We start from the raw sequence: 25,371 nt of genomic DNA, 5'->3' as shown, positions 1-25,371 counted from the left end.
TCTGAAATTGACAATCTTAGCAAAATTTATAATTACATCCTTTCTTTTGAAAAATAATCATAGTTATATCAAATCATTATTATTTTTTTCTAATCTACACTTTATAATTTGGCATTAAATGTTAACAAAATTAATTAACATCACCAATATTTAAAATTAATTTTTTTTTAATTTTTTTTTGCCTTTAAACATTTCCTTATTTTTATTATCAAAAAATGTTTTCAATTCCTTGTAGATGTAGACACCGATATGCTATGACCATAGATACATTTAATCTTTGTCAGCCATGTATTTAGAATTTATAAATAAATTTTAAAAAGTCAATCAAAATTAGATCAAAACTTCAAAATTAATCAATTTTTTAATCTTTTCTAAAATGTTTTCTGAAGAATTTTTATTGTTTCTATGTTTTTTTAAATGTTTAACAGCCGTTTTAGTAATAGTATTTTTAATTATGTATTGTAATCAACATGCTTTTATAATCAAAATTTGGTAAGTTACTCATTAATATTTTTTATTCTTTCATACATGTTTTCTAAATTTTATCTTATTGCATTGTAGAAATTCTTGAGAAAGGAAATAAACATTTCCGAAAGCTTGAATATTGGATAATAGTGTACTTTAAGGCCCCAGTTTGACTTCTATACCCAAAAATAGTGAAATTCGTATTTCCTAATAAGTCAATTAAGATACTATTTGTATATATATATATATATATATATATATATATATATATATATAAGAAATACTGGATATTAGTGACTGTCAATATCAACAAACAAGTGGTTTCTTTCTGTTCTCTATGTGTCAGAGTTTTTGACTTACATTATCAGTAGGTTAACATGACAGAATAATTATTGTATTTCTGCTAATTATTCAAAAATTTTAAAATGTATTGTGTCCTTTGTTTTCTGTTTTCAATATTTGTGTTAATTTGAAATGTTGAGCATCATCAAGCTTCTCTTTAATAATCTCAACGACTAGTAGGTTTACTAAAACAATGTAATATTTTAAAATACTTACATTTTTGTTTTATATTACAGAGTCTTGATAAAGGGGTCAAACAACCCCGAAAGCTAGACAAAAAGTCAAAAGAGTGTTTCTTTGATATCCTGGCCAAACTTCTGACTGCAACCCTAATAAACCACTTGTTTGTTGTATATATATATATATATATATATATATATATATATATATATATATATATATATATATATATATATATAATCTTTAGACCTTCTACCCTCTCGGGTGTAGGTATTAACGTGTGCTCTGTTAACAGTGCACAAATCTCTTTCATTGTTTCCTGTCTTGCGCCATAGCCTTTGCTTCGTTCTATGATATTCCTTTTTTGTCAAGAATCCTTGCCATCACTTCGTTCCACGTCTCTCTCGGTCTTCCTCTACTTCTTTTTCCCTGCACCTTCGTTTCCCATATCTTTTTAACTGGTACTTCTTTCTGTAGTCGCTGTAGATGCCCCCACCAACTTAATTGTCTTTTTTCAACATACTCCATCATTGTCTCGATTTTCAGTTCTTCTCTTATGTAGTTATTCCTTACCCTATCCCTTCTAGTGACTCCTTGAACTCTGCGTAGATACCTCATTTCTGCTGCCTGTATCTTACTCTTCTGTTGTCTATTTAGTGCCCAGGATTCACATCCATATGTAAGTACTGGTCTGTCATCATCATCAACTAGCCTATATTTGTCCACTGCTGAACGTAGGCCTCCCGTAAAAATTTCCACCTATTTCTATCTTGAGCTTCTTGCATCCAATTTGTGGTGATGCGCTTGATATCATCCGTCCATCTAGTCGGTGGTCGTCCTCTGCTTCGATATGCCTCCTGCCTTGGTCGCCATTCCAGAATCTTTTTGGTCCATCTGTCATCCGTCAGTCTGGCAACATGTCCTGCCCAAGCCCATTTAGCCATGGCTATTCTTTCAACTGCCTCCGTGACTCCTGTTCTTCTTCTTATTTCTAGGTTTGGTACTTTATCTCTGATGGTAATACCTAACATTGATCTTTCCATAGCGCGTTGTGTAACTCTTATTTCATTTATTGTTCTTTTTGTCAGAGTTAGTGTTTCTGCACCATATGTAAGGACCGGCAAAACACACTGGTCAAAGACCTTTCTTTTTAAACAAACTGGAATATTAGACTTGAAAATGTTATTTAATCTACCGAAGGCAGCCCATGTAAGACCTATCCTTCTTTGTATTTCAGTTGTCTGGTTATCTCGGCCTAAGCGAATCTCATGTCCTAGATATTTGTAAGCTATTACTTGGTCGATGCTATGACTCCCAATCTGAATTTTATCGCTGACTACAAGGTTGGTCATAAATTTTGTCTTTGAGGTGTTAATTTTAAGACCAATTGTTTTTGACACTTTATAGAGCGTGTGCAGCATTTTTGTAGCTTTATCAACTCTATCAGATATTAAAACGATGTCATCGGCAAATCTTAGGTGGTTCAGATCCTCCCCGTTTATATTGATTCCCATATTATCCTCTCCTTCCATTTGCTTGAACATATATTCAAGAACAGCTGTAAACAATTTCGGGGAGATAGTATCACCCTGTCTAATTCCACGTTCTATTCTAAATTTCTTGGTATCTTCATGAAGTCGAACACAAGCTGTACCAGTTTCGTAGATACTTTTAATCAAGGCGATATATCGGTAGTCAATGCGGCAGTCCGCCAATGCTCGAAGCATTTTATGATGATCTATAGTATCGAACGCCTTTTCATAATCCACGAATATAAGAAAGATAGGCTTGTTATACTCTGTGCACTTTTCTATTAGCGTTTTTATAACTTGTAGATGATCGTTTGTTCCGTATCTGGAGCGGAACCCAGCCTGTTCACAAGGTTGGTAACTATCCAGTTTGTTCACAAGCCGTTTTGTTATTATCTTCATGAATAGTTTGTATGTATGGGAGAGCAAACTAATAGGTCTGTAGTTCTTCAGATCTGAAATGTCACCTTTTTTATGCATTATGGTTATTATTGCATTATGCCACTGAGAGGGGGTTACGCCTCTTGTCAAACAAACATTGAACATCTTTTTCAACACATTTATTAACGTTTCTCCTCCTTCTTTGATGTGTTCAATGACTATCCCATCTTCTCCAGGTGATTTATTGTTTTTCATCTCCGAGAGAGCTGATTTTATTTCCTCTGTTGTGATGTCTGGGATGTCTTCTGAGCCTACATTTTGAACTTTTGGTATTTGACTTTGATCAGGATCTGGAAGTTCTTCTCGCTTATACAATTCTGAGTAAAAATCTTGAGCAATTTTTAAAATATCTTCCTTATTTGTTGTTATTTCTCCTTTTTTATTTACAAGTTTACAAATATTTTTCGATCCTTCAGTCATTTGTCGGCGCAGTACCTTTAAACTCTTATTTTTATCAATGGCGTGAGTTATGTGTTCAGTGTTGTAATTTCTGACATCTTTTCGAATGGATTTTGTGATATCTTTGTTTAACTGTCTAAGTGCTGCAAAATTTTCTGTGTATTTGTTTTTCAATTCTCTTCTTTTGTTTATAAGGTCTTTAGTAGCTTGAGTAAGTTTATCTATCTTGTTTTTTCTTTTTTCCTTATATTTGCTATGAGCGTTTCGAATCGCACTGTTTATTCGCATGTTTGTCACCTCTATATCTAATGCATTTTCATTTAGATGTTCTACTTCTTTCAGTTCTGAAGTTATGAGGTTCTGATAAGCTACACTATCTTCTATCGATTCCCATTTATTAGAAGGCCTCTCAGTTATCATTGCTGTCCTCTCTTGTCTAAGGTTGATCAATATTTTTGCTCTAACCAACCGATGGTCACTCCCAACAGTGATTTTATTGATTACTGTAACATCTTGGATAATATTTTTTCTGTTTGTGATGATGAAATCAATTTCGTTTTTTGTTATGCCATCTGGACTAGCCCACGTCCACTTACGTTGTTGGTTCTTTTTGAAAAATGTGTTCATCACGTATAGCCGATGATGCAACAAAAAATTTAGTAGCATACCTCCTCTATCATTTCGCTCACCATATCCAAATGAGCCCATAGCCACTTCTGCGTTATCTTCTTTATATCCAAGTTTAGCGTTAAAATCGCCCATTAAGATTAGGTGGTGGGTTTTATCTTTTTCCATAGCTCTATTTATATCTTCATAAAAGTTTTCTATTTCTTCATCGCTATGACTCGTCGTGGGTGCATATACTTGGATAATTTTAATAGAGCATCTCTTGTTCAATTTTAGTATGAGGTACACAACTCTTGAGCTTACACTATCTATTTTTATAATTTTATCTAGGTGTTTCTTGTGGACGAGAAAACCTACGCCGCCAACTGCCTTATCGTCTTCTCCAATGGAATGTAACAGATGCCCTGATTTTAAAACTAATTGGTTTTCTCCTTTTCTTCGTATTTCGGAAAGTCCCAGTACATCCCATTTTATGCAGTTAAGTTCTTCCTGTAATTCAATGAGCTTATCTTCAGTTCATACTGAAGGCTATATACTGGTCTGTATATAGCCTTAAATACCTTGATTTTCGTATGTTTCGATACTTCTTTCTTGTTAATAATTGTTTTTCCAATTGCGTGGTACAGTGTCTATTCACTTTATCAATTATTTTATTGATATCAGCTCCCTGTCTACCTGTTTCTTCAATGGTTACTCCCAAGTACTCAAATGATTGTACCTGTCTAATCTCTGTATCATCTACCTGGACATGTACATCCTCTCTTTCTTTAGCTATTACCATTACCTTCGATTTTTCTTTGTTCATAGTCATACCATACTTTTTTAAAACTGTGTTCCATGTTTTTACGCTTCTTTGTAGCTCGTCTTCAGTCGCTGCTAAAATTACTACATCGTCGGCAAATGTACAATCTGCTATCTCTGTGCTTTTCAGATTTCTATACCCTAGGTGTAATGGCCTGACTTTTGTTTTTGTTTCTTTTATTATTTCGTCCATAAAAGTAATAAATAGTAACGGGCTCAAGCTTCTCCCTTGTCTTACACCTTCAGTTGTTCTGAACTGGTCAGATATCATATTTTTACTTATTACACGGTTTCTAGTGTCTCTGTATATTGATTTAGTTACCCGTATAAGTTTCTCTGGTATGTTTCTGTTCTTCAGACTTTTCCATACTTTTGATCTAGGTACTTTGTCGAATGCTTTTTCCATATCAAGGAAACTGAGGTACGTTTTTTTCTTCCTAGATAATCTTTTATTTATTATATCGTTTTACGTAAAAATGTGATCTTGTGTACATCTACCAGGTCTAAAACCACTTTGCGATTCTTCTAAAGTTGGTTCAATTATTTTTCTCAGTCTACTCTCTACTATTAGCTCATAAACTTTCATCACTGTACTTAACAGAGTTATTCCTCTATAGTTGTTGCAATTCTTGTTGTCACCCTTTTTATGTATAGGTACAATCAGACCAATCTCCCAGTCTGTAGGTATTTGTTCGTCTCTCCAAATCATTTGAAATAGTTCTAATAACTTTTGTAGTCCCATATCACCCATGTTTTTGATCATTTCCGCCGTAATTTGATCATGACCTGGTGCCTTTCCATTTTTTATCTTCCTAATCGCGTCAGTTAATTCATCCATTGTAATGTTTGGTATAAATTCAACTTCTTGTTCGCCAGTTATTTCTTCATCTTCTTCACTTGTGCTGTGTGGTTCGTGTTGTAGTAGTTTCTGGAAATATTCTTTCCATCTTTTCATAATGCTCACTTCATCAGTCAGTAGATCTCCATTCTGATCTTTTAGTGATGTTACTTCTTTATGCTTATTACCTCTTATTCCTTTTATGACCTTGCAAAATAATTTCTGATTGCTTCTGCTATCGTGTTCTAATTTGTCTCCAAAATCTTTCCAGGACTTTTGTTTTGCTGCTACTACTATATTTTTAACTCTTTTCCGCTGCTCTGTATATTGTTTATAATTTTCTTCTGTTCGGTTACCTAGATATTTTCTCCACATCTCCTTTTTCTTGCGCGTCTGTCTTCTGATTTCCTCTGTCCACCATGCTGTTAATTTCTGTTTACTGTTGCTTTTGTGTATTCCACAAACTCTCTCTGCTGTTTTTATAATCGTGTCTTTGAATGTTTGCCACATTTGTTCCACTTTCAAGTTTTCCCAATTTTTCCTTCCTAATTCTTCGTTCAAAACATTTACATATTTGTTTTTTTTTTTTTTTTTTTTTTTTTTTTTTTTTTTTTTTTTTTTTTTTTCGTGGAATTTATGGCTTTGGTGAGGACCAATTAGCCAGACTATGTTAGATTGTATAAATAGTTTGTGTAAATTGTTTCATAGTATCAAACTTGAGCATGATGTATTCATTTGTTTTGTTAGTAATATGTAGCATTAGTAAAGTGTAAGGTGTTTAATTTTTTTTTCTTCCGCGCTAGAGCATCAACCCGGTTCAACGCCGCGGAGGTTTTAGCCCTCTTTGTGTGTTTTTATTTATTTTTTTTTTCTTTGTTTTTGTTTTTTTTGTTTTTTTTTGTTTTTTTTTTGTTTTTTTTTTTGTTTTTTTTTTTGTTTTTTTAATTGGTTAATTTTTTTTTTACTTGGTTTATTTTTTTTTATTATTTTTTTTTTTTTTTTTTTTGTATTCACCTTTTTTTTTTCTTTAATGCTTTACATTTAGTTTGTTTTGCAGAATTGCTTACAAAATTGGTTAGTAATTTTACAATTTTAGTTTACAGTTTATGATGTGTTGATGAAGTACATAAAGTATATTATTATTTCCTGAAAAAATAATACAATTTAGGTCTATTGGAAGGTTTATCTTGTAGTGAATTAAGTTTTTATATAGATTATTAATGTTTACAATATTTATTGGACATTCAAGTAAAACATGTACCAATGTACCCATTTTACCACAACTACACAGTGGATCGTCTGTAATTTTTATTTTGTGTTTATAATAAGGTGTTAGTGCATGGTTTGCACGTATTCGATTTATTGTGGCGACAAAGTTTCTGTTTGGTATTTTGTGAAACCATGGTTTTCTGGGGATCCTTGGCTGGTGTTTACAAAAGTTTGTTCCAGTTGTTGATGCACTGTATAGGTTTTGCCACATCTCATTTATTTTGTTCCTTTGATTTAAGAATAAATCGGACGGGGGTAGTTTAAGATTTAGTTCTTCTCCTGATGTTGGAGCTGTTTTTGCTAAGGCATCCACCATTTCATTACCTGTTATGCCTGCGTGTCCCTTTACCCATAGATATATGACGACCTTATTCTTGATGTGTATCTCATTATGTAAATACAGGATTTTTGCTTCAATATGATTAACTGATCTATTTATTTTAACATTTTTAAGTTTATCTACTGCACTTTTGCTGTCCGTACATATTATAAATTTGTCGTGGTTAGAGCCGAGTACGTATTTCATAGCTTGCACTATTGCTGTTAGTTCTGCAGTGTATATGGAAGCTTCCTTTGGTAAAATAAATTTTTTGTCAGTATTTTCCTCAAAATGGTAGAAGGCACAACTGGTATATTCTTTTGACTTTGATCCATCAGTGAATATAGAATCATAGTTTGGCCAGTATTTGTTTTTTGTTTCGTTGAACTTTGTTTGATTGATACTTGCTACTTCTTCACTTTCAAAATAGTAGGTTCTAATTTCACGTGAAAAAATTTGTTCAGGTGAGTAAATTAAAACTGGAGGGAGTTGGTTGGAATAGAGTATATCTGTAATGTCAGCTATTTCTGAGAAAGATTCTACTATGAGGGGGGTTTTCTTGAAGTGCCAGTATCTATGGGTCAAAACTTGAACTGTTAGTGACTGTACACTATTGAGGTAAGAAGTTTTTTTTGAAATGGTTTTTATCATGAATTTTCTGCTCAATAGTTGTCTTCTTAGTTTAAGAGGAGGTTCCACGGCTTCAGCTTGTATAATGTTTATGGGCGTTGACTTAAGATATCCCAGGCAAACTCTTAAGCATTTATTTTGTTGTATCTCGATTTTATTTAGATGTGTATCTGCTGCTGTTCCATAGAGTTGACTTCCATAATCCATTATTGATCGTACCATTGTTTTGTAGAATAGTAAAGCCGTATTTGGGTCTGCTCCCCACTTTGCTCTACAAAACGCTCTTAGGATATTTATAGAATTACTTGTTTTTTTGATAATTTGGTGGATACAGTCCTTCCATAATAGTTTTCTATCTAGATGCAGACCAAGATATTTTACAGAGTTACTAATACAGAGTTTATATTTTCCTATTGTTAGTTGTCTTTGATAGTTATTTCTGTTTCTAGAGAAAATACATATATTGGTTTTGGACTCGGATATGGAAAGTCCCATGTTGTCTAGGTATTTTTGGATTTTTATAAATTCAGTGTTGATATTTTCTATACATTTGTCCTCTGATTTGCTACTGGTGTAAATAACAACATCATCAGCGTATTGGATGATTTTAGACTTTTGTGATATAACATTTTCTATATCCATTGTGTACAGGCTGTAGAGGATTGGGCTCAGGATACTACCTTGTGGTAATCCAGATCTACATATTCTTGATTCCGAAATTTCTTGATTTATCTTTAAGGAAACTGATCGATTAGAGTAAGCTGATTTTATGAAGTTGGCAAAGGAGGTTGGTAGACCAATATTGATGAGCTTCTCCTCTAGTATATTTATTTGAACATTATCATATGCTGAAGTTATATCCAAAAATGTGGCCAAAGTGCTGTATTTGTGTGTGAATCCTAGATAGATGTCATTTACTAGTATCGTAAGGGGTTCCAAGGAAGATCTTCCCTTTCTAAAAGCATATTGTGAGTCAGGTAATATTTTTTCATTTTCTAGCCAATATTCAAGCCTGTTCTTTATCATTCTTTCCATGGTTTTAAATATACACGATGATAAAGCTATGGGTCTATATGAATCTGCATTTCCATTCTGTTTTCCAGGTTTTTTGATAGGTACTATGATGTATTCTTTCCACATCGGTGGAAAAGGAATCCTATTTATCCAAATCGAATTGAACAATTCCAACAGGGCTTTCTTATGGTCTAAGGGCATTTTATGCAACATATTATATGAAATGTTATCCGCCCCGGGAGATTTATTATTTGTTGATTTAATGCAATGATCGAGTTCCCATAATTGAAATAACGATTGTAGGAAAGAAGTGTTCCTATTTACAGTAGCTATTTGTTGAGTAATGTTGTTTTCGACCCATGGAGGTGAGATTTTTGTGTGGAATTCGCTTATCCAGTCTTCTTTGGGGTCCATTAGGGGTTTATTCGCTTGTTTTCGGTTTTTATATCGGTTTACTTTGTTCCACACTTCTTTAATTGGTGTATTTTGATTTAGATTTTGGCAGTAATTTATCCAACTTTTTTTCTTAGTTTCTTTAAAAGTTTTTTTAGCTACTGCATCAAGTCTTTTATATTCTGTTAGATTATTAAGATTTGGAGCCTGTGTGTAGGTTAAGAAAGCTTGTTTTCTTGCTTTAGCAGCTATGTTACAGGTTTCGTTCCACCAGTCCTTTGAGCAATGATTTCTATTTTGTGCGTTTGATTTTCGTAACGGAATTGCTTTGTCGGCAGCTTTGTTAATGTTGTCGATAATGCCCATTAGTGATGATTTTGGTTCTGTTGCTTCAAGGGTAGCGGTGTATACATCCCAATTAGCAGCCTTGAGTCTCCATATATTATGTTTTGTCTGTTTAATTTGCGCAGGTGGGATATTCCTTCCAAATTGTATGTGTATTGGTAAGTGATTAGAGCCATAAGGTTCTTCTAAAGTACACCACGTAATTAGTTGTGTCAGATCCTGTGTACAGAGGGTCAAGTCTACAGCTGACTTCTTATTGTTTGCTAATGTAGGTGATCCGTCGTTTATAATTACTAGGTTGCATTGTTCGATAGCTTCCAAAAGAATCTTGCCATAGATATCGTCATATCCATCGTTCCATGCCAAACTATGTGCGTTAAAGTCGCCCCCAATTATGAATGGTTTTGGAATTTGTTCCAAAAAGTTAATCCACTGTTGTAATGATATTCTAGTTCTCGGTTTAAGGTATACTGAAACGAAGTAAATTTTTTTATGTATATATGGAAAAATTACCGAGATACAAGTATGCTCAAAGTTGATTGTAGTTGGAATTGAGACTTCTTGGTATATTAAGTCTGATTTTAATAAAATGGCAGAGCCGCCGTACCCGTCGTCCCGGTCACAGCGAATATTGTTGAAGCCTTTAAAATTATAGTATTTTTCTGCTTTAAACCATGTTTCCGATAGAAGTGCAACGGAGTAGTTGCCCCTATCTAGTAGATATTCTAAGTTATTTTTATTAGAAACTGCCGAACGGCAGTTCCATTGAAGGATATTTATTGCATGGTTGAGGTCTGAGAATGTGATGACGTGTTTCCATTTATAGTTAATTTGACTAAGTTTTCGAGTTCTTCCTTATTTATGTTTATACTTTTTGTTACTAAAACTTTTGAGACAATTTCTATAACTAATTCTAATATTGAATTTATCATGCTCAAGTCTGAAGGAGATGCAACTGGATTATTATTAATATTTCCCTTATAGTTAATGCTGTCTAATATTCCTCCCGTAGGTAATTGAGATCTAGGGGAAGATATAATTTCATTATGCAAAATTAATGTTGGATCTGGACTATTTGGTCTCTGTCTTTTGAATGTTCGAGAATTTGTATTATTTGAATTATTATTGTAGAATATATTATTAGTTGACATTTTGTTAATTGGATTTGATGGGAATTGGGTGGGTGTATAATTATTGGGATTTAATGGAGGGAAAGTTTTGAGGCAGGAGAGGTTTGTAGTTTGTTCCGTATTTATGGATGTTACTTTTGCATAGGAGTTTCTGGGGAACTGTTTGTTTGCGTCTTGATAACTAATATTATTGGAAGACATAGCGTCTTTAATAAGTTTTTGACGCTGAAATTCTTGACACGCGCTTAAATTTGTAGTAAAATGATCCCCCGAACAGTTAAAACATTTTGGAGTGAGATCGGTCTTTTTACAATCTTTTGAGTTGTGGGATTCTTGACATTTATCGCACCTAGCCTTGCTCTTACACTGCCCACCTGTATGTCCAAATCGAAGACAATTAAAGCATAATAGCACCTTTTGTTTGTATGGTTCGACTTCCTTTAGTACCTTGTTGATTGTTATATATTTTGGTAGCACTTGTGACTTAAAACTAACTACGCATGTTTTTGTTGGAATGTATTGAGTACCGTTTTCATCTACTTGTCTTCGATTTAATCTTGTGACTTGAAGGACTTCAAATTTACAGTGTAAATCGTACATTTTTATTCTGTTTTTAACATACTCTACTGAAAATTCTGTGGAAATATCTTTTATTACGCCCTGTCTAACTAAAAGAAACTTAGGAATGTATATGTCTAGATTATTTTTTATAAATATTGCTTCATTTTTTTTTGATATGATATAGTTAGCCGATTTATAATCTTTAAATTTTATACGTATTTTATTTCTTCCTACTGCGTCAATGCTTACAATTTTTTCATCAATTTCTTTAAAATTTGTGATAATAATGTCACCTATCCTTAACGCGTTTAATCTGCCTTTAAAATCGGGTGAATTATTTTCTAAATACGCGTAAAAAGGTCCTAGGTCGTTTTGTTGGTAAAGAAATTCCTCCCTTTTTGTTCCTACTTCTTTGTTAATGTTATTTGTTATTGAAGTGTGTACATTAGCAAAGTCATTATCGATAATGGGTTTATTATTAACAAGTTTTGTGGTACTTATCTGTGTAACTGGAACAAGATTTTGGAATCCTAATAGCTCCTCCTTTGAAGATGTTGCATGTTCTGTATCCATTTGGGTTTCTAAAACATTTTTATCGGGGGCGTCGCCCCCGCTAACTGCACTCATAACTTTTTAATGTTTTTATTCCGATTTCGCTTTTTTATTTGGTGTAATTAATTTACTTTTAAAGTTCACAAAATATTTATTTAAATATCTAATTTATAGACACCGGTTTTAAAAAACAAGCTTCTTTCCTACGCACGTCTGACTACCACGACGAATGGAAGCTAAGTCTACATATTTGTTCGCTAAAGTTTTGTGTCTTAATCTGTATGATTTTATTGTTCTAAATTCTTTTGTTATTGCTCTTTGGTTGTGATCTTCTGTTACTTCGTCTTTTATTGTTGCCACGAGTAAATAATGATCACTACCTATCTCTGGACCGCGTCTTACTCTTACAGTGATTTTCCTTCTAATTTCTTTTTCTATCAGCACATAGTCTATTATGGATTTTTCTCCTCTGCTAGGTTCTTCCCTTGTATACTTATGAATATATACAGGGTGTCCCGAAATGATTGGTCATAAATTATACCACAGATTCTGGGGTCAAAAATAGGTTGATTGAACCTCACTTACTTATATACAATAGTGCACACAAAAAGAGTTACAGCCCTTTGAAGTTACAAAATGAAAATCGATTTTTTGTCATATATCGAAAACTCCTGGAGGTTTTTTATTGATAATGGACATGAGGAATTTTTATCGCAGCAACATCTTAAAAAAAAATTATAGTGAAATTTGTGCACCCCATAAAAATTTTATGGGGGTTTTGTTCCCTTAAACCCCCCAAACTTTTATGTACGTTCCAATTAAATTATTATTGTGGCACCATTAGTTAAACAAAATATTTTTAAAACTTTTTTGCCTCTTAGTACTTTTTTGATAAGGCAGTGTTTATCGAGATATTTTGAAAATTTTTCGAATCCACCACATATTTGTATATGGTTAAGTATGATTATAGACACCTGTTAATAATCTGAAAATGTATTTATAACTTAAATTTTTTGGCATATTTTGAAAAAGAAGCCATATCTCGATAAAAGTTGACTTATCAAAAAAAGACTAAGAGGCAAAAAAGTTTTAAAAACACTGTGTGTAACTAATGGTACCACAATAATAGTTTAATTGGAACGTACACAAACATTTGGGGGGTTTAAAGGAACAAAACCCCCATGAATTTTTTATGTAAATATAGTAAAAAAGAAGCCGCATCTCGCTAAAAACTGGCTTATCAAAAAAATACTAAGAGGCAAAAAAGTTTTAAAAACATTGTGTTCAACTAATGGTACCACAATAATGAATTAATTGGAACGTACAAAAAAGTTTGGGGGGGTTTAAGGGAACAAAATCCCCATAAATTTTTTATGGGGTGGACAAATTTCACTATAATTTTGTTTTAAGGTGGTTCTGCCATAAGAATGATACATGTCCGTTTTCAATGAAAAATCTCTGAGAGTTTTCGATATATCCAAAAAAATCGATTTTCATTTTGTAACTTCAAAGAGCTGTAACTTTTTTTGTGAGCACATTTGTACTAAGGTAAGTTAGGTTCAACCGAACTATTTTTGACCCCAGAATGTGTGGTATAATTTATGACCATTCTTTTCGGGACACCCTGTATATATATATTTTTTTTATTCAATAAACGGCAGAGCCAATTTACAAAAAATGTATAAAAAAAATGAAATATTATGGTAAACAGTAAAGATAACCAATTTTAACCTAAAATAACAAATAACAAAAGATAATAAAAATGACAACAATGACAACAATAAAAACCAACAAAATTAAATTAGTAACAATAATAAATAATTAATAAATTATAGGAACTTAGTGCTTTACTTCAGTTACTGAATTATGTATGCTTCTTTTAAATACACGAAGACTGTCCACAAATGGATCAAGACTGTTTTGATTATGATTAATTAGACGCAAGGTGCGTGACAATGGGGAGTAAAAGCAATAGTTCGTATTATGATAAGGTATGCGAAAAATTGGGGAAACCCGTCTTTGGACAGTGTTGAGGCTTATAGCTTGTAAGATAGTTGGGCAATGATATAGACCATTTAATATTTTATAAATGATTGTTAAATCTGATTTAGCCCTTCTTACTTCCAAGCTATCCAATTTAAATGTTTGATTAACCAGATCATAATTAATGTTAAAACCCTGACGAATATTGATATGAGCTCGAAATGCCAAAGAACGAAGAAATGTTTTCTGGACGGACTCAATATTTCTAATGTGACAATCATAGTAAGGTGACCATATAATTGAGGCATATTCCAGCAATGAGCGCACAAAAGAAACATATAACCTTAAAAAACAATTCGGTGACAGTTGAGAACTATTACGTGTTATAAATCCAAGATTTCGCATACTCCTATTAATTTGTGTTCATATAAGGTATTTGTGACGATTAAATTGTGTATTTGACAGTAGTCGAGTAGTCTCTTGCCATTATTATTTCTCTTTTTTTCCCCATGTATTCCAATTACTGTCTTGTACTCATGATCTCTCTGTCCTACTCTCCCATTAAGATCTCCCGCTACTAAATGGATCCTTTACTTCCTTCGGTCGCTATTGATAGTTCTTCCCAGAAAACATCTTTTCGTTCTGCTCTTTCGTCTTCGTTCGGCCCATACGCCACTATTCTGCCCTCCTAAGGAAAACCACCGCATCTACAGTATTTATAAAAATGAGTAAATGGACTTCAAAGAATCTGCAACTTTTAAAAGGTGCTAAAATTGTTACAACAATGCGGTTAGAAACGATTTTACTTAATATCAATAAGTCTGTAAATAAACTGTGTTTAAAAAAAAGTAGCAGTAATTTATCCTAATTTTAGGCCTACTATGGCAGATACTGGGAAAAAATTGTAAGTAATATTAGGAATTGTTAAGTAAAACGACAGCATCTACGGATGTTATGTATATGCGATGTTTTTTCTTAGAATAATGTTACATAAAATATAGTTAAACAACAAAATGAGTTTTTGAATAATTTATTAAATCTACATATTTAATAAAAAAAAAACACATTTATTATACCGATTAAACCCCAACAAACAAAATTTAAAACAAAATAAAAAAAATTAAATATACAAAGAAATTATTTTATTAATTCTTATCTTACTCAAGGTTTTCTCAAAATTGTAATCTATTTGAAGGCATTATGATTTTTAGATTTTTAATAAGGGTTTCTTTTTTATTTTTTGATACTCCACAAGGAGATGTAAATGCCCGAGGACAGGGAAGTTTTTTATTTAAAACTTTATTTTGAAGAAAAGTTATTTCAAACATACTATCGGATTTATTATTTGTTAACTTGTACTTTTTAGAGAAAATAATCCCCTGTTGGCAACAATTTGTTATTTTCGCCAAGTAAGGACGTTTCTCTATTTTTTTAATTTTTGTTTGTGACGCGAAATTTTCCCACTTAAAAAAATCTGTATACTGCATTCTTTTTATTGTAACCTTTTTTAAACTTGCCTTTCCAACAGCTGTCACAAAATCATTAAAATCATAGGTTTTTTTTTTCCTTTTTTTAAACAGTTCCACCTGATGGTGGAAACTATCGGCGGACATGAAGGTGTGTCCTGGTTCGAAATATTTAATACAAATATCTTGAGCAGCTATAGCGTCAGAATTTATAATATGTATATACAAGGAAATGTAATTGTAGGTGAATAAATTATTATGTTGTTTTACAAATTCAGTGAATATGATTAAAACATCTTAAATTGTTTTAACTTATGTACCTACAAAAAAACTTTTTAAGCAAATTAAAAAAAAACGTATTTAGGCAATTTTTTTTAATCTAGACTACTTACTCTACTTGATTTTCAACATTAAAAATTTTACGTTGTTTCTTAAGACACTAACACAATCGCACCATACACAAGTTGAAAAGAAAGTAAATAAATTGATAAACCGCGCCAATTACGTAGCAAAAACACCGCAATTGGGTATTGCTTAGAATAAACACAGTAACTGCAGGCTCCGACAAGTATATGCGGGGTTTTACCTAAGTAATGTAGTTGCTGGGTTTTTCCTTAGTTCCACGCATGTTTTTGTAGATGCTAGGTTTAGTATTTCTTTCAGAATATATAGTTGGGGTTGTAAATACTGTACTTTTTTTTAATAATCATGTAATATAAACCCTCTAGATCAAATTTTCGCTCCTAACTCAATTTTCACAATTTTTGCATACGCGGTGTTTTTCCTAAGGACGGCAGTATTATACTTTTGTTATGTTCATTGAATTTAAATTCAATTACCATTATTCTGTCGGATATGGCCTCCCACTTTTTTACAAAATTTCTGTTTCTGGAGTGTATTATGCATCCTACTCCTGATGCAGCTCTTTCAATTGTGTCGACCCCACTGTATAATAGCAAATGTCCATTTTCTAGCTCTATTTCTCCTTTACCTTTCTTCTTAGTTTCTGTCAGTGCAAGAAAATCTAAATTTGCCTTTTCAAATTCCATTTCTAGTTCCTTCTCTTTGTTATACAAAGTTTTGATGTTCCAGGTTCCTAGTTTAATAGCTTTTGTCACTCTTGTTTTGTTCTTCTCTCTATTATTTTCCTTGTTATTAGTTGTCCTCTTTATTTGTTCCTTCGTAGTACTGGATGTTCCATGTCTTTGCCTGGTCGTCATCAACGTCTCTTCGTCCGATTCGCTAATCAGTTTTTTGGATGGATTGTTCTTGGGTATTTGTTGCGTATCTCAGGAGACCTTTCCGTTTTTTCCATCTCAGGAGACCTTTCGCTGTATGTTCTTCCTGCTTTTGATCTTGCATTATATTCCTTATCGCCATCTGTTATGACTTGTTGCTCCTCTTGTTCATAATCTAAGCTCTCTGCTGTATAAATTTCATCATTTATGTACAATTTGTTGTATACTATATTTGCCTTATATCCTTTTTCTCTCGCTTCTTTCATCTGTTTTCGTAATATTCCTCTCTGACTCTGAATTTCTTTGGGTAGTCTTCATCTATGAATATATTAGTTCCCTTTAATTTATGAGTTGCCTTGGTTATTTCCCTTTTTTTATTCCAATCTGTTAGCTCTATTAGCATCGGTCTTGTTTTATTTGCTGTTTTCTTTCCAATTCTTCTAATTTCACTTATATCCTTTTTTTCATCAAGTTCGATATCCAGTTTTTCTATGACTTTCTGGCTTTCCTTTTTCATAATGGATGTATCCTCATTTTCTGTTTCCCCAATCCCGAAGATTACTATTTTCTTTTTTCTTATTTCTCTTTCTAGGTCATTTATCCTGCTTTCTTGCATTTTCATTTCTTTCTTTAGTTCTCTATTTTCTTCTTGGATTACCCGGTATTCTTCCTTAATATTTTCTACATCCGACTGTAGGCTATCTATTTTCTTTTCCATCCTGATGTCTCTGTCTTCCATTCTTCCCAATTTTTTCATTATTTCCTCCATCATTTTCTCCATTTTCCTTGTTATTTCACGAACTTATTTTAAACCAGCGAATAGAGTGTTCATCCGAATTCGCGTACCGCGATAAGAACTTTTGCCCAGTTCAACCCTTCAGAAGCTCAGTTCTTCTCAGTACCATTTAATATCTATGTAATTCGAGGTCCACTAAAGTTAAATGCAATGTAACACCGAAAGTTATTTTGGAACGCTTCGAAGATAGGTTTGTCCACCTCTATATTGTCTACTAAATTTAAATAATATAATGTTACATCGAAAATTATTTTGGAACTCTGAGGACAGGTTCCCCCACCTCTACATTAACTAGTTAATTACTTACTGTTTACTATTTTTTTCTTTGGTATCCGAAAAGTTTGTACAGATTATTAAAAATATTATTATATATTTTGTACTTACAGTTTTCAAAAACTATATTTATTCTCCTCACCAATTTCTATACCTTTAAGCACATTCACCATTAATTTATTAGCGTTTAAAACACTCTTATTACCCAAAAATTGAGTTAAAACTACGGAGCGATTTAAACACACCTTGTCACTTCTACTAGAGATGGACGAATATCTGTAAGGTTCTAGGAGGTGGCAAACGCTGTCGTAGTCTTTTGCCAATTATGTCCCACAAATTTTCGATCAGGTTAAGATCTGGACTATGAGATGGCCAATGCAAAGTCCGAAGATTTACCTGTTGTAAATATTCGGATACAGTTCGTGAACGTGGTCTTGCATTATCGAGCATTAGCAAAAAATTGTTACCAATATAAGTAGTCGATAGCATGGTAGCTAAGTCCTTTGCTATGTAAGATCACTACTTGAACACACTCATCGCAGGTCAAATTCCTTGTAGCGTGTTCCATTTCCACCAAATAACAAAAAAAACTACGGACTTAATTGTAACTTTAAATAATAAATCTGCTCATTTTCACAACAAACCAGACACTTTTTGACTGCCAACCATTTGACATCCATTATCCATTAAACTGTTAATTTCTCATAGCCTACTTTAGGCTTGTTTATTAAAATCAGCAGAAAATGAGGATTTGTTGTTGAAAAACATCGCTAGTTGTTAACGTACCTAACTTTTTTATTATCCAACATAAGCAAATGAATAAAAAAGGAAATGTTAATAAATCCTAAGGCTACAACCTAATTTTAATATTATTTATATGCTAGAATATTCCACAGGGTGTTCCGAACTTTAAGAAAAAAAAACACAGTATGATTGTTACACCCGGTATAAAATGACCTTTACCTGTATAGCAACAATGATATCACACCGACTTTCTTAAATAATAAGGCTTCTTAATAATAAGGCTAATAAGGCAGGTTTAGGAAATTCGAAACTTCTAACGTGTGCAATTCAGCAAGTGAGTCGACTATTTTGCTCTCAAGTGTAGATATGTAGATTTTTAATAATAGAAGATGGAAGATGGCGCAATAAAATTATTTTTCTTATTGCGTCGTCTCATTTCGAAGGTTGGCGATCCAAATGGCAATTGTAGCTTTGGAAACTGCTGCATGAAAAATTTCTGCAGATGAGCGGTCAAACCAAACCATCTTCTCGGGTCTTTCAGCCACGAGTTCTGGTGTCTTTTTTGCTGTATTAGGTTGAATTTAATATACAGGGTGTTTCAAAAAAAGGTAACCCCGTCTCTAGGGTAGGTAAAAAACTGAAAAATAATTGAGGTTTGCTTAGTAAAAAATTTTTGTAACGCCATCCGTTTTCAAGATACAGGGCGTTGAAGAAAAAAAATGTTATGCATTTTTTTACGATTTTGCCGAAACTACTGGCAACATTGTAATGAAATTTTACACGAATATGTTTTGGAAGCTGATACATCCCATGAATTTGTTTTTATATCTGATTCTCATAGAGGGCGCTAGTTACACGGATCGTACTAAGTATTAGTCAATATAACTTTTTTAAGAGTATCATTATTAATCAAAATTTCAAGTAAACTTAAACATCATTCAATTTTACACGAAAAAGGTACTCTTGGTAAAACTCGATACTGCGTACCGTTTTCGGAATATTTTGATTTGAAAATTATGAAGTAATAATTGATGCTGGTAGTAATGATAAAGTTCTAATAGGTATACCTCTATTTTCTCCAAGTGTGCCATGGAAATCTGACATTTATTGATTGTTATGACGATAAATCAACAATAATTAGAGTTTTGAAACCTTGTTTCAATTTTTCAATTTTCAAAAATGCGTAAAATTTTTTTTCTTCAACGCCCTGTATCTTGAAAACGGATGGCGTTACAAAAATTTTTTACTAAGCAAACCCCAATTATTTTGAGTTTTTTACCTAACCTAGAGACGGGGTTACCTTTTTTTGAAACACCCTGTATTATGTATTTTTAAAACAGAATAAATAATTAGATCTTACCTGTAGTGGGATCAGGCATCTGTCTCTTTTTAATTTTAGCTTCTGAAACAGCAACTGTATACGCAGAACTCAATTTAATAAACCAAGCTGCTCTGAGCATGGGAACTTGATATTCAGTCAGCATCACAAATATTTCTTCTTTTTTGTTAAAGTTGGGCGCTCTCTTAGACAGATTCATTAAAGGTTTATTTCCAGACAGATCCTTAAACCAGGCTTCTATGTGATTCTTTGTTCTATTCGTTACTGGCCAAAAGTTGTCCTTTGGATTTATCTGTTGTCTTTTTCTACCAGAATCTGGTAACATTGAGAGCTCTTCTTTGCGAGAGATAATCGCATTGAAGTAGGCTCCAACCTAAACAACAAATAAAAATTATAAAGTCTATAAAAGAGTAGTTAGTTTTTATTAAACATCTTTTTAGCAGATATCGCTAGGGCATCCCTGCCATTTCGTTCGTTGCAATCCGTGACTGCACGTGGATTATTGTCCTGGTTCATTCAGAGAGAAGAGCATATGTATCTCCTGATGAGGGGCTAAGAAGCCCCGAAACTGGTAAGAGATGCTTGCTGTACTCTCTGATTGAACTAGAATATAATACGACTGCAGTATCGGATTGCAACGAAATTGAAGATGTTTATTCATTTTTAATTTTTATTATTTGAAGACAGTAACTATGTAATGTGTGATATTACTGATACTGATTAATCCCTATTCTGAGGTAATACGACACTGTTTTAATGACTGATTTGGACCATAGTCTCCAGATACTGTTAAATAGGGTTACTAAGAGTTGTGAAAAAATGGGGATGAAGAACAATACTGCGAAAGCCAAAGTTATGAAAATATCAAGGAACAAAATTTTACCCCTTCCAATATATGTGAACCACCAACAGCTTGAATATGTAAACCAATACAAATATTTTGGCTGTTGGATCAACAATCAACTTGATTATAAATAAAAAGTAAAAGCGAGAATAGAGGTAGCCTGACAAGGCTTTATCACAATGAAAAGCTTATTTTGTAACAGGAGCATTAACATCAGCCTTAGATGTTGTTTTCTGCATTTAATACTTTTGTATGGAAAGGATGCCTGCACACTTAATGTAACGCCTGATGAATAAGTTAGAAGCCTTTGAACTCTAGCTTTATTGGGACCATGCAAGTTCGGAAAAGCAACACCTGGTTTCACAGCTCGGCAACATTTTTCGCACTTTTAATCAATCATATTGGTCCTGGTTACTGGACAATTGTCAAGACCATAGCCAAATAAAATTATAAGAAGAAAAAGTAATATTAAGGTTATGTTATTAAAAGTTAAACAATTGTATGTAGTAAATAAAATTAAAATCCACGAGGAAAATAAACTTCCTGTAGCTGGCTGTATACCATAAATCACAAAAATACCAGGTTTTTTGTAAAAGGTATATTTTAAAATACCTTAAATAAGGGTCACAATACAAAACGTTTTCGGATTAAGGAATCCATCATCAGTGTTTAAAAGCCAAAAATTGCATGTCTGAACCACCAAAATGTATTGGGTAAAAACCCTTTAAATGTAAACGATTAAGTTGTTTAACATATTTATTTAAAATTCAGATGATGTTAAAGATATGCCTGGATGTTACCCAGGGCAACACAGGACTCTTCCCACGTGGTTGGATTTTTTTTTGGGAAAACCTCACATATTGGGTTTCAATGGCCAACCGGCAACTGATTGTCAGTCGGCCATTGAAATCCAATATGGTTTCTTAAAAAAAAATCCAACCACGTAGGAAGAGTTCTGTGTTGCCCTGGGTAACATCCAGGCATATCTTTAACATCATATGAATTTTATATAAATATGTAAAACAACTTAATCATTTACATTTAAAGGGTTTTTACCCAATACATTTTGGTGGCTCAGCCATGCAATTTTTGGCTTTTAAACACTGATGATGGATGGAAACGTTTTGTATTGTGACCCTTATTTAGGGTATTTTAAAATATACCTTATACAAAAAACCTGGTATTTTTTTTAAATAAAATTAATTATTAAAATGCACTACTACAAGCAAAATACAATTAATTAAATTTACTTTTATATAATATAATAATTGCATATCATATCAATATTGTGGAGCAACATATTTATAATTTTTCTTCTTCACTGACAGTAGATATGAAATATACGTCAATTTGACAATTTCAATTGACAATGAATTATTTAAGAAAGTTGTAAGATTTCTCCGCTATTCGCGCACGATCGTTTGTCGTATCCCCTCAAGTACTTGCACACGGCTAATATAAGAATCTTGAAAAAACCTTGGACAACCCATACCACCAATGAAAATGTTGAGGAGAATAGGTACAGCTAGGAAGCTGCTAAAGATCATCAAGTTAGAAAAGTTAACTACCTGGGTCACATAATGAGAAATGAAAAGTACTGCCTCGCACAACTGATCATCCAGGGTAATATTGAAGGAAAACAGAGTAATAGTAGGTGCCAAATTTCATGGCTTAGAAATATCATAGGCCTGAGATGGACTGGCCTTGATTCAACATCTTTGTTTAAAGCCACATTGGACAGAGACAGATTTGCCAGTGTAGTCGCTAACCTCTACTAAAGGAGACAGCACCAAAAGAAGAAGAAGATAGTAAAATGACCTCTGGAAACAGAGATAATAGTAATTAAGCCACAAATTTCATAGTATTACTCTCTCCACAAAATGTTGTCAGCTGTTGTCACTTACAGTACCTTCACAAATTTTAGTTCTCTAAGTAGTATCAAGAAAGGCAGGTCGCTACATTTTTATTTATTAAGATATGTAACTTTCTGAAATTTGGCTTAAAATGACTGTTGGGTGTCGATCAAGTAGCTTAACAATCATTCTTGCCGGTCCCAAGCCCGGACAAAGGAGGAGGGTTGGGCAGAAGGCCAACAACCTGTCTGTAGAAAGAAAGCCTGTTATGAAAACTTCAAATTTAATATGCCTCGGAATCAAACAGATACATATGGAAAACAACATTCGCAATGTACAAGGACTTTGAATATTGGAACATATATGTACTAAGTTGGTACATGACAGGAGCATCCATACAGGCAGTAAAACAGCTAGAAAAAGTAGAAATGGACATTCCAGCCATACAAAAACTAAGGGTGTTGGATACTGGAAACATTAGAATACATAAGGCGTTCATTTTCTACAGTGGAAACTCAACAGGTAAAGTTGACACCATCTATCTATCGTCGGTCGGCAAATTCAAATAAAAATATAACTCCAGACCATCTTTTACCACCTTTAGTCCAGACAAATTAATATATGTATTTAATATATTTTTACCACCAAAAATGAGATGTTTTAATCAAATATTGCTTCAAATATAATCTGCAGAATAATTTTGAATCACGTTCCGCTAATGAACTTGCTTTTTTGTCCTTAAAAGTAGAAAAAAGTTTCAATTCTATTGCTTAATATTTCATCTAAATATAATCGTCTAACAATTTTAACTGTACTAATGCCCAAGTATACATTTTCAAGTGTTAAACTGATTGATTTACGATGAGTAACCCGGTTGTAAAAATACTGGCATGTGCCTTATCAAAGAGACATCGGTTTACTCGAATTTCATAACATACAAATGTTATCTGTTTGAATTTGCTGACGGACGAAATATCTATGGACCCGACTTTAAACACAAATTTGGCACAGGTTTCATGGTTCTAGAAAAATAGTTGAACAGTGTTAAAAGTTTTACACGCATCAGTTAGCTAATGTGTTATATTAGACTGAAGGGAAAATGGTACAATATCTCAATTGTATCCACACATGCTCCGACAGAAGATAAAGACGAAACAATCAAAGATGAATTTTATGAGCAACCCAAAAGGAGGCTTAGAGAGAAACCCAAAACAAGACATGCAGATAATAGGTATGCCAAAATTGGCAAAGAACCTAGCCTAAGACCGACAATAGGACAACCAACATTAGGACAACCAATAGTGCCTACAGCTACTAAACCGGAGAAGAAAAACTAGCATTAAAAATCATGGCAATTACAGTAAGGGCTCAACTTTCAACAGCGTTTACTCAAAATTTACTTTTTGTCACTTATACCCCTTTACTTGTAGGGTCCTCATATAGTTTATTATTTGAAGACACATTTACATAGGCCGCTATATCGCGTCGTCCGCATTTTATGAAACACTCTGAGGACGCAATATCGCGCTTTCCGCAGTGAAAGGGTTAAACAGTGTTTACTGCAATTGGTTATAGTCTAAGAGCTAGTGAACCCTCCGACTAACGGTCGTCCTGTAAGGCTAGAAATTTTTCTAGTGATAATTCATAGCACACCAAGGCTAAAAACCATGACCTGGCAGGCCTCAGCGGTGCACGTGTATCTACCAGGTGAATCGAAAAGTGCAAATTTAGGGGGTAAAATAAACTTTCTCCTGTAAGGTTTAAATTTAAGTATGTGTTTGAGTAAGTCATTTAGAAGAAACGTGTACAATGACAGGCGATTCTGAAGAGCATAAGACCTTGCCAGGCGAGGGGAAAGATTAGGGGTGTTTCCTAAAATTATTCTTTTTGCATTGAACAATTTTTTTTTAGGTTTTTTGATACATTCCAAACAGAAAACGTCTTTAGTGATTTTTCTCTTAAGTTAATAGTTTTTGTTATATAAGCGATTGAAAATTTTGAAAATTGCGAAATCGGCCATTTTTAACCCTAAATCGGACATTTATCTAAAAATTTCAATGTTGCCAAGGTACGTAGATATTCTTTAAACATTGATTGATGAAATCCCGAAGAGTTATTTGCAATAAAATATCGAAAACCCCTTTGTTTTTTAATTGCTAATCAAGCGGGCGCGTCACTGTAGTATAAGTGAGGACGTTTGAGTTCAGTATCGTGATAGACTTGCTAGGTACCGGACGTATTTCTATCAACAAAACCAGTGATAATTACCGATATCGGCTATTAATTATTTAATTTTTACTTTGTAAACTAGTTTAAACTCTTTTTGCGATAAAGTGTACGGAGTGTAAATAGCTCCCCCTAAATGGGGGAAGCTGTAAATATAAAGACGCCGTTAGGTGTAACGATTAATCAGACAGTGAGTGTAAATAACTCTAAAAGTGATGCGAATTATGAATCGGTCAACATGTCGGTCAACAATCGGTATGTTCTGAAGCAACAGCTGGAACCAGTCGTCAGCTCATTAGTGATAATGAAAAGGATATTCATAAACAAAACAAAATACCTAAACTTTTTAACCTAAGGAATGGAGATAAGTATAATTTGAATAATATTTGTGTTTATATCGAACGGAAAAATATTCAAAATGCAGGTCGTTTACATCCTTTATATGTGGCAGATCTCTTACATAAGAAATTGAACGTTAAGAATATTATTCAAATTCGAAGCGTTGGAAAAAATAGAATAAAAGTTTGTCTAAAAACATGTTCTGATGCCAATGCTTTAGTAAACAATCCTCTTTTATCAGAAAATGATCTTGTAGCGTTTATACCAAATCATTTATTGGAAATTAAGGGTTTGATAAGAGATGTTGACACTCAATACGATACGAAATATATTTTAGATAATATAACATCTCCCGCAACAGTAGTTGATGTTGCGTACACATCGTAGAATAGAAAAGGATGGTGATATACAGTATGTCCCCGAAAAAACCGTTAT

General features: G+C 33.1%; 1 protein-coding gene across 2 annotated transcripts in view; it reads right to left on the bottom strand.

Annotated features, from left to right (window-relative positions):
• The window catches only part of LOC114344448 (mediator of RNA polymerase II transcription subunit 12), a 268,924-nt gene that overhangs the window by 231,477 nt on the left and 12,076 nt on the right, over window positions 1-25,371 (bottom strand). For both annotated transcript variants that reach the window (XM_050659395.1, XM_050659396.1), the window contains exon 2: window positions 19,696-20,047. In XM_050659395.1, coding sequence (XP_050515352.1) covers window positions 19,696-20,047 — 352 coding nt within the window. The remainder of the gene's footprint in view (window positions 1-19,695; window positions 20,048-25,371) is intronic.

The sequence above is a fragment of the Diabrotica virgifera genome, chromosome 8 (genome assembly GCF_917563875.1).
Source record: "Diabrotica virgifera virgifera chromosome 8, PGI_DIABVI_V3a".
Taxonomy (NCBI): Eukaryota; Metazoa; Arthropoda; class Insecta; order Coleoptera; family Chrysomelidae; genus Diabrotica; species Diabrotica virgifera.
This window is presented reverse-complemented; position numbering and strand designations above follow the sequence as displayed.